Source organism: Benincasa hispida, chromosome 3, assembly GCF_027475165.1.
Source record: "Benincasa hispida cultivar pf3 chromosome 3, pf3_genome.v1.1, whole genome shotgun sequence".
Taxonomy (NCBI): domain Eukaryota; kingdom Viridiplantae; phylum Streptophyta; class Magnoliopsida; order Cucurbitales; family Cucurbitaceae; genus Benincasa; species Benincasa hispida.
The window spans coordinates 11805765-11817802 of record NC_143480.1 but is presented as its reverse complement, the minus strand read 5'-3'; the positions used below and the strand labels follow the sequence as shown (position 1 = coordinate 11817802).

Below are 12038 nucleotides of genomic sequence, written 5' to 3'. Positions count from 1 at the left end.
AACATATTTTGTTTTCTAGTAATACACATTTAGCCAAACTCAGCTTAGCTCAACGATAATTGTGATGATCTTCCTCTTTAGAGGTCAAAAAAATTCGAACTTTCTGTTGGATCGGTATGACAATTGTCATGATCTTCCTCTCTAGAGGTCAAAGATTCGGTCTTTTCATTAAATCAGTATGACAACCCTAGATGGATGAATAGGGTTTATTAAACTTAATGAAAACTTTTCCTAGATGAATAGGGTAATTTTATAGTGGTTCGACACAACCCAGCCTACATCCACTTCCCAAGCTCTTCTTCGGTATGTCATATTTAACTTCATTCTTCCACGATATAGAGTTGAACTGTTACAACGTTCCTTTTCTAGACACCCGATCTTTTCCATGGTTGAGGATCAAACTGTTATAACACTCTTGTTATGGATTCAAGAGTATCCCTTACAATAGGTTTGAAAGAATTAAGAATACATATGACAAACTATCTAAAATAATGGATTTACAAGTTTAAGCACTCAACAAATTAATCTCCACAATAAAATATATCTCTATCAACAATAAGATGAAAAGAAAAAGAAATTGAAGCTTAGAGAGAATCACAATGGTGACTTCTAGGATTGTAAAAATATGTAATTATTGTCTTTTGCAGAAGATGAAGAGTTTAAAAAAAAAGACGGAAAAAGTGAAGACCAAATTTAATTTGGACCATTAGATCTTGGAAAAGAAAAATCGATGGTGAAGATTTTTCAAACAAAAAATTAATATAATAATATATATCTTTTTAAAATCTAACAAAAACCAAAAGTACACACTATGTCCAAAACTAACTATTAGATACAACCATAAAATAATATTAAATTCATTTTGTTTTTTAAACCAATCCAAAAATCAAAATCACCATGTGTCATTCATCCTATGGTCCATGTGGCACCTTTCAATTAGGTCCATTTTGATGATTTGGCTGCCACGTCATCACCTCATGTATTTTTTCATTAACCTTGTTTCGGTTATACTTTTTTTCGTTTGTGATTCAAATTGCATTGGATTCATAATTTTGAGCTCTACATAAGACTCTTCTAAACACTAAAATTGTTAATGAATAAAAATAAGTTTGTTATTATCAGAAGACTAATTGATTAATTGACTAAAATTAATTAATTTAAGATTAATGACAAAAAAGCTGAATACTTACCTCCCACAATTATTGTATTAAAAAAGTGATATCTTATTGATTAACTATTGAAAGAATTGAAACTATACCAAAAAAAAAAAAAGAAATATATTATTATAGTTTCCAAACTTCTCTCAGTATCATGATCATTGAATTAGGTATGAGTCACAACTAAGTGGGGTGGCCTTTGAGCCATGGGCCTATTGATGGACGCAAGAAGATAAACGTACTAAAGATCTTTAGAACAAATTTTAGTATTAAAGAAGTATCATGCTCTATTTCTTCGTACTATAATTTTCTACGAAATCTTGCTCATTAATTTCATTATTGCTATTATTACTATTTTTTAATTGTTTGTGTATATTATTTATTAATTAGAACCTTGACCCCTCCAATTCTTCACTTCCTAAGCACAAAAGGCCTAAAGTCCCAAAAGAAAATAGGATGTGATTCTCTTGCCCATTGACAGTTTGCCACATGGTGGCTGTGCTTTTTCTTTTCTTTTTTTTTTTTTTTCCTTTTAGATTTCCCTCCCACTTTTCCTTTTCACCTTTATCAAACTATTTACAGAAATAGTAAAAAACACTTATAGATTCCAACCCGCGTCTATTAGTGATAGATTTATATAAGTTTCTATCACTGATAGACCTCAGTCACTATAAAAAAAATATTAAAATCAATATTTAGTATATTGTTAACAATACTTTTCTTCATTCTTTTCATTTCAACGACACGGCTAGAAAAAAAAACCAGCATGGTTAAAAAAACAAAAAAATATTTAAAATAGAAAAATGGAAGTTTACCATTGTGATTGGACAATTGAGATGGTATGCAAAGTGCATTTACACTAAATATATTTAAGTATATATGCTTTTCCATCAAGTAAGTGTACACCCAAAGTTTTTATTTAAAGGTGCTTAACTTCAAATTTGATAAGAATAGGATTTCGAAGCTAATAAGGCCCTTTCTTGTAATTATATTATGCAAATTTGTTCTCAAATGTTATCATTGTAATCAATAATTTTAGTTTTTAGACCGAGAACTATTGATAAATCTTTGAAGGTCTACATGTTTTTCTAAGCTAAAATAGTCTAGAATGTAAAGGAGACTAGACACGCTCTTCCACTATGGCAAGAACACTTTTTGTTAATTAAGTTGTTTCACTATGTAATATTAGTTCGTAGTAAAAATTTGATGAGCTCTTAACCTTATTAAATCCTATTTCATTTCAATACTTAGGCTGTTTCGATAGTAAAAAAACATTATTTTTTCTTAAAAATTTTGTGTGCCATTTAATTGGGCATTGGATTAAAATGCTAAAACTGGCAACAATTCAACTAACAACTAAATATTAATTAACTAAATCATTACCTTCCTTATTCCCTAACATATTGTGTAGTACTATGTGATGTATGATTTAAAAATGTTAAAACATACCTAAAGGCTAAATTCCAAAAACACCCAAACATATATTTGGTGAATTAAAAACATGTGCACAATGTTTTCCTTTTTTTCCCCTTGTTATGTACATTGCAAAATTTTGCCATTGTTACATTTTTTTAGAGGCTTATCTAACAAGATAAAATACTTTGTTACTAATGGATCTATCTTGCAGTTAAAAGTAAAATACAGACCTAATCTATCAACCAACAAACCACTTCAATTCTTTTTGCTTTAAATTACCTATCAAAACAATCAACCAAAACCAATCATTCATATGAACAAGCTTTCTAAAAATGACTATACTCGCTTCACAAACTAACTGCCTATGCTTTGAAGATGAGCAAAATGGTATATTAACATTAGGAGGAAAGAATCAAAACCAAAAGATAACGCTATCTGCCATCCAACATTGTTACTGTTACATCATTCGACGATACAATGTCGTGGCCTTCTGTAAACAAGTCTGTATCGATCGAGGCTCTCGTTGAAGTATAGGTAGGTTGTCTTGGCTGTGGTAAAGATGTGGATTCACTCTCCAGCATTAGCACCAAGGATTGCAATGTTGGTCTATATGCTGGAGAGTCTTGAACACACAACATTGCCACATGTATGCATTTCAATACTTCATTCTCGGGGGATGAATCGCTGATAGACGGGTCGAGAAGTTCAATCGCTCTTCCTTCATTCCAAAGTTTCCAAGCCTGAAAAATGTTTTCATTTTTAGTCTATGATTAACGACACCCCAACTTGTAGATTCAAGTTTCCAGCAGATGGTAGAAGAGAAGAACTTACATAACTAATAAGTGTTAAGTATTCAGTTGAGCGAAAGCTAGTGTTCCTCCGACCACATATTAATTCCAATAATAATACACCAAAACTATATACATCTGATTTCACTGAAAATAAACCTTCCATTGCATACTCCGGAGCCATGTAACCACTGCATTTACAGATAATGATTCAAGAATTAGATTTATTAGGTCACTTAAATTAAAGATGCTGCATAAGTAAGTTATTAGTACTCACTATGTGCCAACAACTCGAATTGTATTCGTCGCCTCGTTTTGGTTTCCACCAAATATTCTAGCCATTCCAAAGTCTGATATCTTTGGATTCATGTCTTCATCTAGCAAAATGTTGCTAGCTTTCAAATCTCTATGAATAATAAGAAGTCTCGAGTCTCGATGAAGGTACAGTAACCCTCGTGCGACTCCCTCCATGATTGACAACCGTTTTTTCCAATCTAGTAGTGCCTTCTTGTTTGGATCTGCACCATTAGCACCAATCGTTAAAGAATTAAACCCAAATCCTAACATTCATGCTTACAACTTTCAGTTTCTTAATAGAAAAGCCAGAGTAGATACCAAAAAGAAACCAATCCAAGCTTTTGTTTGGCATATATTCATAAAGCAGCATCTTATCCTCTCCTTGAATGCAGTATCCCAACAGTCTGACGAGATTTCGATGCTGTAACTTTCCTATTAGTATAATCTCATTCTTAAACTCTTCTAAACCTTGGCCAGACCGGACTGAAAGCCTCTTGACAGCAATTTCTTGTCCACATGGAAGCTTTCCCTGGCAAAAGAAAGAGAAAGAGAAGACTTGTTATTAACACCAAATGAGCTTATTTTCCTTGCTTTGCAGCAGAAGTGCTTGGAAGACTTGGTTACCTTGTACACAGGGCCAAAGCCTCCCTGGCCAAGCTTGTTTTCCTCAGAAAAGTTATCAGTAGCCACAGCTATACAGTTGAAACTGAACATTGGCAAATCTGGTCCACTCAATTGTTCACCTTCTATGCCTAATTCGTATGGCCCTGAAAGCTCTGCTGAAAGTTCTTTGCTCTTACTCAGGTCAAACATTGATAATTCAGTTTTGTTCTGAGGTTGACTGGAAGAAGCATCTGGTGAACCTGAAATTGCAAGAATTGTAAGATAATGAAATTTAGCATGGGAATGGTTATAATTTTCTAAGCCAAGAGAGAACTAAAACTAAATATCATCCAAACCTTTCATTTTGCCTCCGAATTTCCAAAGCAGAAATGCTAATATGGCTATGGCAGCTGCTCCTCCTAAACATATCAATATTATCACACCGGTTGATAATTTGCTCTCGCTATCTACAGATACTAAGAGTAGAAAATGTCAAGTGTTAAACATTTCCAAACAACATGAACAACATCAAAATATAGCTGATTTCTTCAGAAGGCTCTCTTTCAATTCTCATAGAATTTAAAGTGGATTTACTTCTTGTTAATGATATTGAAGGATATCCCATCAAAGTATTAATGGGGGAAGGTCATAAAGACAGCATGTGTACTTTTGGGGGGCAAGAACAAGAAAGAGAAAAAACCAATTCCAAACAACATCCATTAAATTCTGGTATTGCATAAACTGGACAGAAGAGAGAAGGAATTACAAAGTTTTGAAAGCTTACTCAAATCAGAATGAGCGAGACGAAGGTGCAAAGTATTCCCAGCACCATCAAATTTCTGAATATCTTTTAAAGGTGCATCCCAAGTAGCACACCCAATTCCAGGAGCATCTGAATATGCAACACATGAAGAACGGTTCGAACATACATCTCTACACGATTCCACCACAAATATTCCAGTTATGAAATCGGGCAATTTCACAAATAGTACGTCCACAAACCCATCTTGTTCACCATCTTCAATGGTTCCATTTGAATTACTGTTCATTCTCTGCTCAAGCAATGGAGTCTTCCTCTGACACCCATCTGACCAAGACCCTTTGTCCCATCTTGCTTTGTTTTTGGGTATAAACCCTTGAGGGCAGCTACACTTAGGACGACTCGTTTCAGAACAAAGCCCAAAATCCCCACAAAAATTATAGAAATCGCAATCGTTAGAAGGCAGTAAACGAATTGTTTCCCATTTGAGGGTTTCTTCATTCAATCGTTGCTGTGCTTCTTTACCATCCCACTTGATTTGAAATTTCAGCTTATCGGAATCATTCAGTGCATCAAAAGTTACACTTACGTTATTTCCAGGGGTAATCTTGAAACCGTACAACGGCGTAGAACGCATGGTTGGAATCCCAGAAAAAATCTGGTTATCCCAGTGGCCGCTTCTCCACAATCGATCATTCCCATTCCAAATGATAATCTGTACAGCACCACGAGGATCCACACCCAGACAGTAATTTCCGACGGCCGGATCTGTCTCTGATTTCCACGACATAAACATTCGTTTCTCACCCATTTCTCTGTTCACTCTCACCACCATATTCGGAAGAAATGTGTCTGTGGGATGTTCGAAGCTACTCCAATGAACTTTCGACGAGTCTTCTCCGCTAGAAAGAACCAATTCTCCATTGTTATGAAGAGTTAAGTTTCTGGGATCCAACGCATTCGCTGTGATGTTGCTTGTCCAAACAGAGACGTTGTTGCCGTCCAGAACGACCAAGTTCCCGTCATCTCCGATCATCAAAACCCCATCTCTATTACGAAGTGGCCTATCTCTATTCGCAACCCAAATAACAGAGTGTTCTTTGATCTTGTGATACCATATTCCGACGTATCGTGATGAAGAATTTATGGGGCTGAAGAATCCCAGTTCGTAGGATTCATTCAGGGATATGAGGGTTTCGTTAGTGTCGTCTCTTAAACCTCTACCTCTTGTAATTGTATCTGCAGCGTCGCAAAACAGAGGGGAAAAACAGAGGAAGATTGAAATGAGGAAGAATTGAAGAAACCCAACAACCTTTCTGCAGTTACTACCCATATCGAGATGTCTCTAAACAGAAATACTGGCTGGTCGGAGGAGATGATGAAGAAGAGGAAGAAGAAGAAACAAACAAGTTAACATATAAAAATCAAAGAAAAAACCTTCAATGGCGGCGTATTGCTAATATTCTCTGACTTGAGAGAAAAGGGTTTGATACAAACAACCAATACAAAGCCTTTTAGGTGAAGATTAGTATTCGTTTTAGCACAATTGGAGAAGTTTCAATGAAATGTTTGGCGCAAGACCACTAAGAATTGCAGTCAGACTCATCACATTTTTAATATTTAAATTTACATTACACAATGGTCAGGAGGTGAGATGTTTAAATTTGAATTTTTATTTTTTTTCCTGTTTTTACCCCTAACATTTGTATGGTCAACTTTGAGCTTAGAGTTTTTTTTTTTTTTAAGGAAGAAAGGTCATTCTTTTTTAAAAAAAATTTGTTGAGTTTAATTCAACTTATTTTACCTTCCACTATAAAAATTTTAAAATCAATCTTTGACATTAGATATTCAAATCTTATAATCAACGTAAAATTAAGAAAGTATTATATATATATATATATATATATATATATATATATATATATATATATATATACACGCACAGTGCTCCACCAACACAAATTACAGTAAGATAATGGTGGGATTAAGTTCACTCATAAATTCCTAACCCATAATGTCCAATACGAGACAGTGATTTAAAATATTTAATTGCCTTGTGGACAGAGTTTTGGATGCAAAGGCTGCAAAATGCTAGTGGTAGGGTACTAGGGTTAGGTTGGTCATTTGGTTCAAATCATCTCTTAATTGGTCTTTGATTTTTCAACCTGCTTTTTGGGAAATTGAATATCAATTCATGGTATAGGGTAAAACCCCACATTTAAAAAGAAAAAAATAATAATAATATTGATATCAAAATCGAGGGCGCAATAGTATATATATATATATATAAATATTCTCATAATATCATTTCAAGGATGAAATTATTGGATGGATGCAATTGTTACTTCATTTTAATTTTAGAAACATATATGGATATATTAAAATTTAAAAATGACCCAACATCCATCATCAATGGAATAAAATAAGATAGGAAAAAAAATACTTGTTTGGTTACTAGATTTTTTTTTATCTACTTTTCATTTAGTCCATTTACATTTTTCTTTAAATTTTGAGTGTGATTCCAATTTAATCTTGAATTTCATAATATTATAATTGAAGTATGAATTACTTTCAATTTGTCTCTTCAATTTCAAGATTAGTATTTAGTAAAAAATCAAGGTTAATATTGTAAATCTTGAAACTTAAGAACTAAATTGAAAGAAAACTCAAACTTTTTTAGATAAAATTGTAATGTTTTGAAATTTATAAACTAAATTCGAACAAATTTAAAATTTAGGCCTCGTTTGTTAAACGTGTTGTTTTCTTGTTTTTGTTCTTGAAAATTAGGCATATGTGCACTACTTACACCTCAAAATGTATTCCTTTGTTATCTACTTTTCATCAATGTTTTAAAAAATTAAGCTAAATTTTAAAAACTAAAAAAAGTAGCTTTCAAAAAAATGTTTTATTTGGTTGAGAAATCAAATATTATACTTAAAGAATATGCAAATCATGATAAGAAAGGTAGATGATAAAGGTTTAATATTTAAAAACAAAAACAAAATATTTATCAACAAAATCTTAATAACTAAAAATGTAATATTTTGAAGGTTAGAGATGAAACAAAAACTGTAATCGAACTTCTGGGACCAAAAACTTATTTGTTGTAATAACATATTGGTACATTAGGCTTCTAGAATCAACCATTCAACTTTTGTTCCCCTGTTTATTGTTTTTTTTTTTTTTTTTTTCTTTTTGTCTTTTAATATTTTACTAACATGATTAAAAAGAAAAAGCTTTTTATATTAATTTGAAATCAACGTCAATAAACTCCAAAAATAAACAGAAGAAACCTCGGGTCAGAAGAAAACACGCACGTGGAAAATTAGTTGAAAATATAATTTTTTTTAAAATAAAAATTAGAAGAAAGAAAGAAAAGAATGAAAAAGGTAAGAACGGAAACAAGAAGCGGGGAAAGAGGAGCCAACTCTGACCGTCCTAGTTGGACTGTTGTGGCTGGCGTCGAATTTAGCCACGCGGGGCCCACAAACACAGAATAATGGGGCCCACAGTAGTTGGTATTTTGCTATTTCTTTACTATTATTATTATTTTTTTTTTGAAACCGATATTTTTTTACTATTAATTATTCCTTACTTTTTTGTCTGTTTGATTACCCTCGCTTACCTTCTCAATCACCATTATTAACAACTCCATGTATTAAAACATTTTCTTAATTCCTTTTCCCCAAAAAATAAAATAAAATCTTATTTTCCACTTTTTTTTATTAAAACAACTCCAATTGATAGCAATAACATAACAAAATTATATCTTTTTCATGGGCACACCTGTTATCAATAATTATAAAGTTAATCTTGAAGGTGTAGGGTTGTAATGTGATAAGATTCCAACATAACAGTACAAAACCAATCAATTGTGTTTGATTATTATTTAGGTCAAGGTTTTTAAATACTGTTCTTGTCTTTACATTAATCCAGAAAAATGGAAAATAATATTAATAAGGATTTCAAAAAGGTCAGTATAAGGGTCTGAACTCGTGTAATTAATCGACTATTTTTTTAGATTAAAATACAATAAAACATAGTTGCACGGATGGGGATCATACCTTCAATCTCGAATGAAGAAGATAGATCTATTAGCATAATTACTTTATATCTATATTGAATAGATAAACCCTAAGATCATTTATGTCAAATTGTCAAGAATAAATAACATACTGGATTCCATCGAGAAACTGATAATAGCTTCAAGATAATGATAGATGACTATGATTTTTCTCAACCAAAACTCTGAATGTCCTTATTGAGATCTCTCTCTAGATAGGATTTAAGAAAGACTGAATGCTTATTGTTTTGGTATATTGGGGACCATAACCCGAATATCTCTTTATATACTAGTTCAATTAAGGTTCCCATTAAACCCTAACTAACTAGGTATAGGCTTCTACCCATTAAGTTCATATTGAATTAGGAATCTAGGATCTTAATTAATTAGATCACATAATAGGATCCAATCCGTGATAAAATATTAATCCACATACATAGCTCATACTTTAATTATACCTATCATTATTTAAATATGTCTAACAATCTCCCACTTGAACTATGTTTGTGTATCTAATGTAATTAAATCACATAAACCTTAAGCGCACATAAACAGGTTATTTCAATAATAGAATTCCCCTTTAGCTCAATCTGGTCAATCTCCTGTATTAGCACGAAATCAAGGCGGCTTTTGTCATTACTCTTAAAACTAAACCTTCCTTGATCACCAATTCCAATACATTCAATGACATATATCAAGTATGGATGGATAGCGCATGAAAAATATATGCAAAGTGATCTAGATTATGCATGTTTCCAACTGGTCCAAATTCCTTAGTGAGATCATTCTTAAAAACTTTATGCTAAACTACATGCATGATAAACAAATTCAAATAATAAAATATAAACCATCAACTTTAGTCTATATAGAAAATAAACAAAATAAGGTCAAAGAACATTCTCAATAACAAACTTTCACTAAATCATAAAATCAATAAAGTAACTAACACCCATGTGAGTAACATGCTTATGAAAAACTTTAGGTGGTAAACCTTTAGTCAATGGATCTGCCACCATAGAGTTTATTCCTACATGTTCTATAAAAAAATTTGACCATTCTGAACTATTTCTTTAACAACAAAAAACTTCACGTGTACATGTTTTGAATTCGTATTGCTTCTGTTATTGTTGGAATACATCATTGTCGACTTATTGTCATAAAATAATTTTAGTGGTCTTTCTATGTCAATCACTATCCACAGTCCAACGACAAAATTTCGCAACCATATTTCATGATTGGATGCCTCATAACATGCTATAAACTCCACAACCATGGTAGAAGAAGTCATAAGTATTTGTTTAACAATTTTCCAAGATACATCTCCTCCAGCCCGATAGAGTAAACATACATGCAGCGGAAGAAATCAGAATCAATAAGTACTCTAATCACACTTAATTTGAGTTTAAAAAGCTTGCAAGAAAACATTTTCATAGAAGAGGGGTTTTAGAATGTTATATCTTTGAGCAGTTCCTACTTTTCTTCATGAATTGAACCTTCAACTTGACAGTAGACCATCACAATGTTCTTCTCTACTATTCTCTAACTTGGATTGAGAGGTGGAATCTCAGATTGAGGTCAATTTGATGGAGAGTTTTTAGACAGAGTGGAGAATTTCATAAATTCAATTGCATCCCCTTTTTCCTACTTTGAAATTTAGAGTATTTATGAAGTATTATCATGCAAGCTCATTGACACATCAATGAACAATATGAAGTGGGCTAGGTGTTGGTTAGTGGATTAATCCAACAAAACTTGGACTATTCCACTAACTCACTTAATTTTCTTAATTTTCAATTTTGCTTTATTTAATTTTCTATTAAAATTAAATTTAATAAAAAATTCAACTCTCAAATTTGAATTTACAAAATTGAAAATGTTTTATTTAAACAATTAATTAAAAAACTTTAATTAATTATCTAATTAATAATTTAATATCAAATATTAAATTAATTAAACACCTAATACATATATGAATCTTATGCATGTTAATCAATATTTAAATATTTTAATCTCTCCTATTTACGTTTAATTTCGATAAAATAAACGTTTAATTATATTAAATATAACTTACCAAACCCTAAACTGAATTTGAACACTTCAAATTCAAAACCCTAATTTCGATTTTTGACATTTCAAATCTGCTCAATTCACTAATCTAATGAGTAATTTTACGAGTTAGTAAAAGGATCTTATGGGCCTACAGATCATGAGCTCCAATAATTTGAGACTAATTGGCTAAACTCTTTAGATCGAATTAATCAATATTCGTTAACTATCGAGACATACCACTATAGCTTGATAGTTGTACTCTCCTCACTGTAGATATACTTCTGTCCACTTTAACCATAATCAGTAAGTCGACCCTTCACAGGTAATTCGTATTTACAGTTAGGCCAAAATTACCATTTTACCCCTGTAAATACATCTTGCTCCTTAAGAACAATTGATTTATAGTCCAACTAATAAACCATTTCCTTTTCGGCCATGAAAGGGTGAGGCCCCTTTGTTCAAAACCAAGAGTCAGTACTTAACGGAACAACCTATCTGCTAATCCTAAATTGGTTAGGAGTGAATTCCATCTTACAGGACTATGTCCCCAACTATCTATCCAGTCTTATCTCCAAAATGGGAAGCTTATTGAGCAGTGTTTTGAACTACTCTCACCTATGCAGATCAAAGGATAATTCTGAATAAACAGGAGTTCATAATTAGCTCAGGATTAAGATCGAGTTACCCGAGGTCAACGAATTTGAAATAGTCAATTTTAACAGCAAACAGTCATTATAAAGAAAAGTGACTATTTCGTGGTCCAGTCTTATGAAAACATCCTTTGCATAGGATGCTCCACTCGCATGTCTCCATATGAATGATGTTGCATAGGTACCCAATCTCATCCATATATTTATAGACCATTTTGGCTATATACTAAAACTTGATCCACATTTATGTCTCTA

General features: G+C 32.2%; 1 protein-coding gene across 2 annotated transcripts; it reads right to left on the bottom strand.

Moving 5' to 3' along the window:
• Window positions 1-2809: 2809 nt before the first annotated feature.
• Window positions 2810-6878, bottom strand: LOC120073851 (G-type lectin S-receptor-like serine/threonine-protein kinase B120). 2 transcript variants are annotated; one of them, XM_039026734.2, is made up of 7 exons: window positions 5046-6878; window positions 4618-4737; window positions 4283-4521; window positions 3977-4187; window positions 3639-3879; window positions 3405-3552; window positions 2810-3313 (listed from the first exon to the last, which is right to left on the bottom strand). In XM_039026734.2, exons 1-7 carry the CDS (start codon window positions 6352-6354, stop codon window positions 3005-3007), a joined length of 2577 nt encoding a protein of 858 aa, XP_038882662.1. In that variant the 5' UTR covers window positions 6355-6878; the 3' UTR covers window positions 2810-3004. The 2 variants fall into 2 exon arrangements, with proteins under 2 accessions (XP_038882662.1, XP_038882663.1); XM_039026735.2 differs by having other exon boundaries at window positions 4618-4728; window positions 5046-6649.
• Between the last annotated feature and the right edge of the window lie 5160 nt (window positions 6879-12038).

Coding starts and splice junctions, on each gene's coding strand:
- LOC120073851 (XM_039026734.2), bottom strand. CDS start 6,354: ATGGGTAGTAACTGCAGAAAGGTTGTTGGGTTTCTTCAATTCTTCCTC. Junction 3,880..3,976: donor CTTGGATTGGTTTCTTTTTG/GTATCTACTCTG, acceptor CTAATGGTGCAG/ATCCAAACAAGAAGGCACTA. Junction 3,553..3,638: donor ATTCGAGTTGTTGGCACATA/GTGAGTACTAAT, acceptor CTGTAAATGCAG/TGGTTACATGGCTCCGGAGT.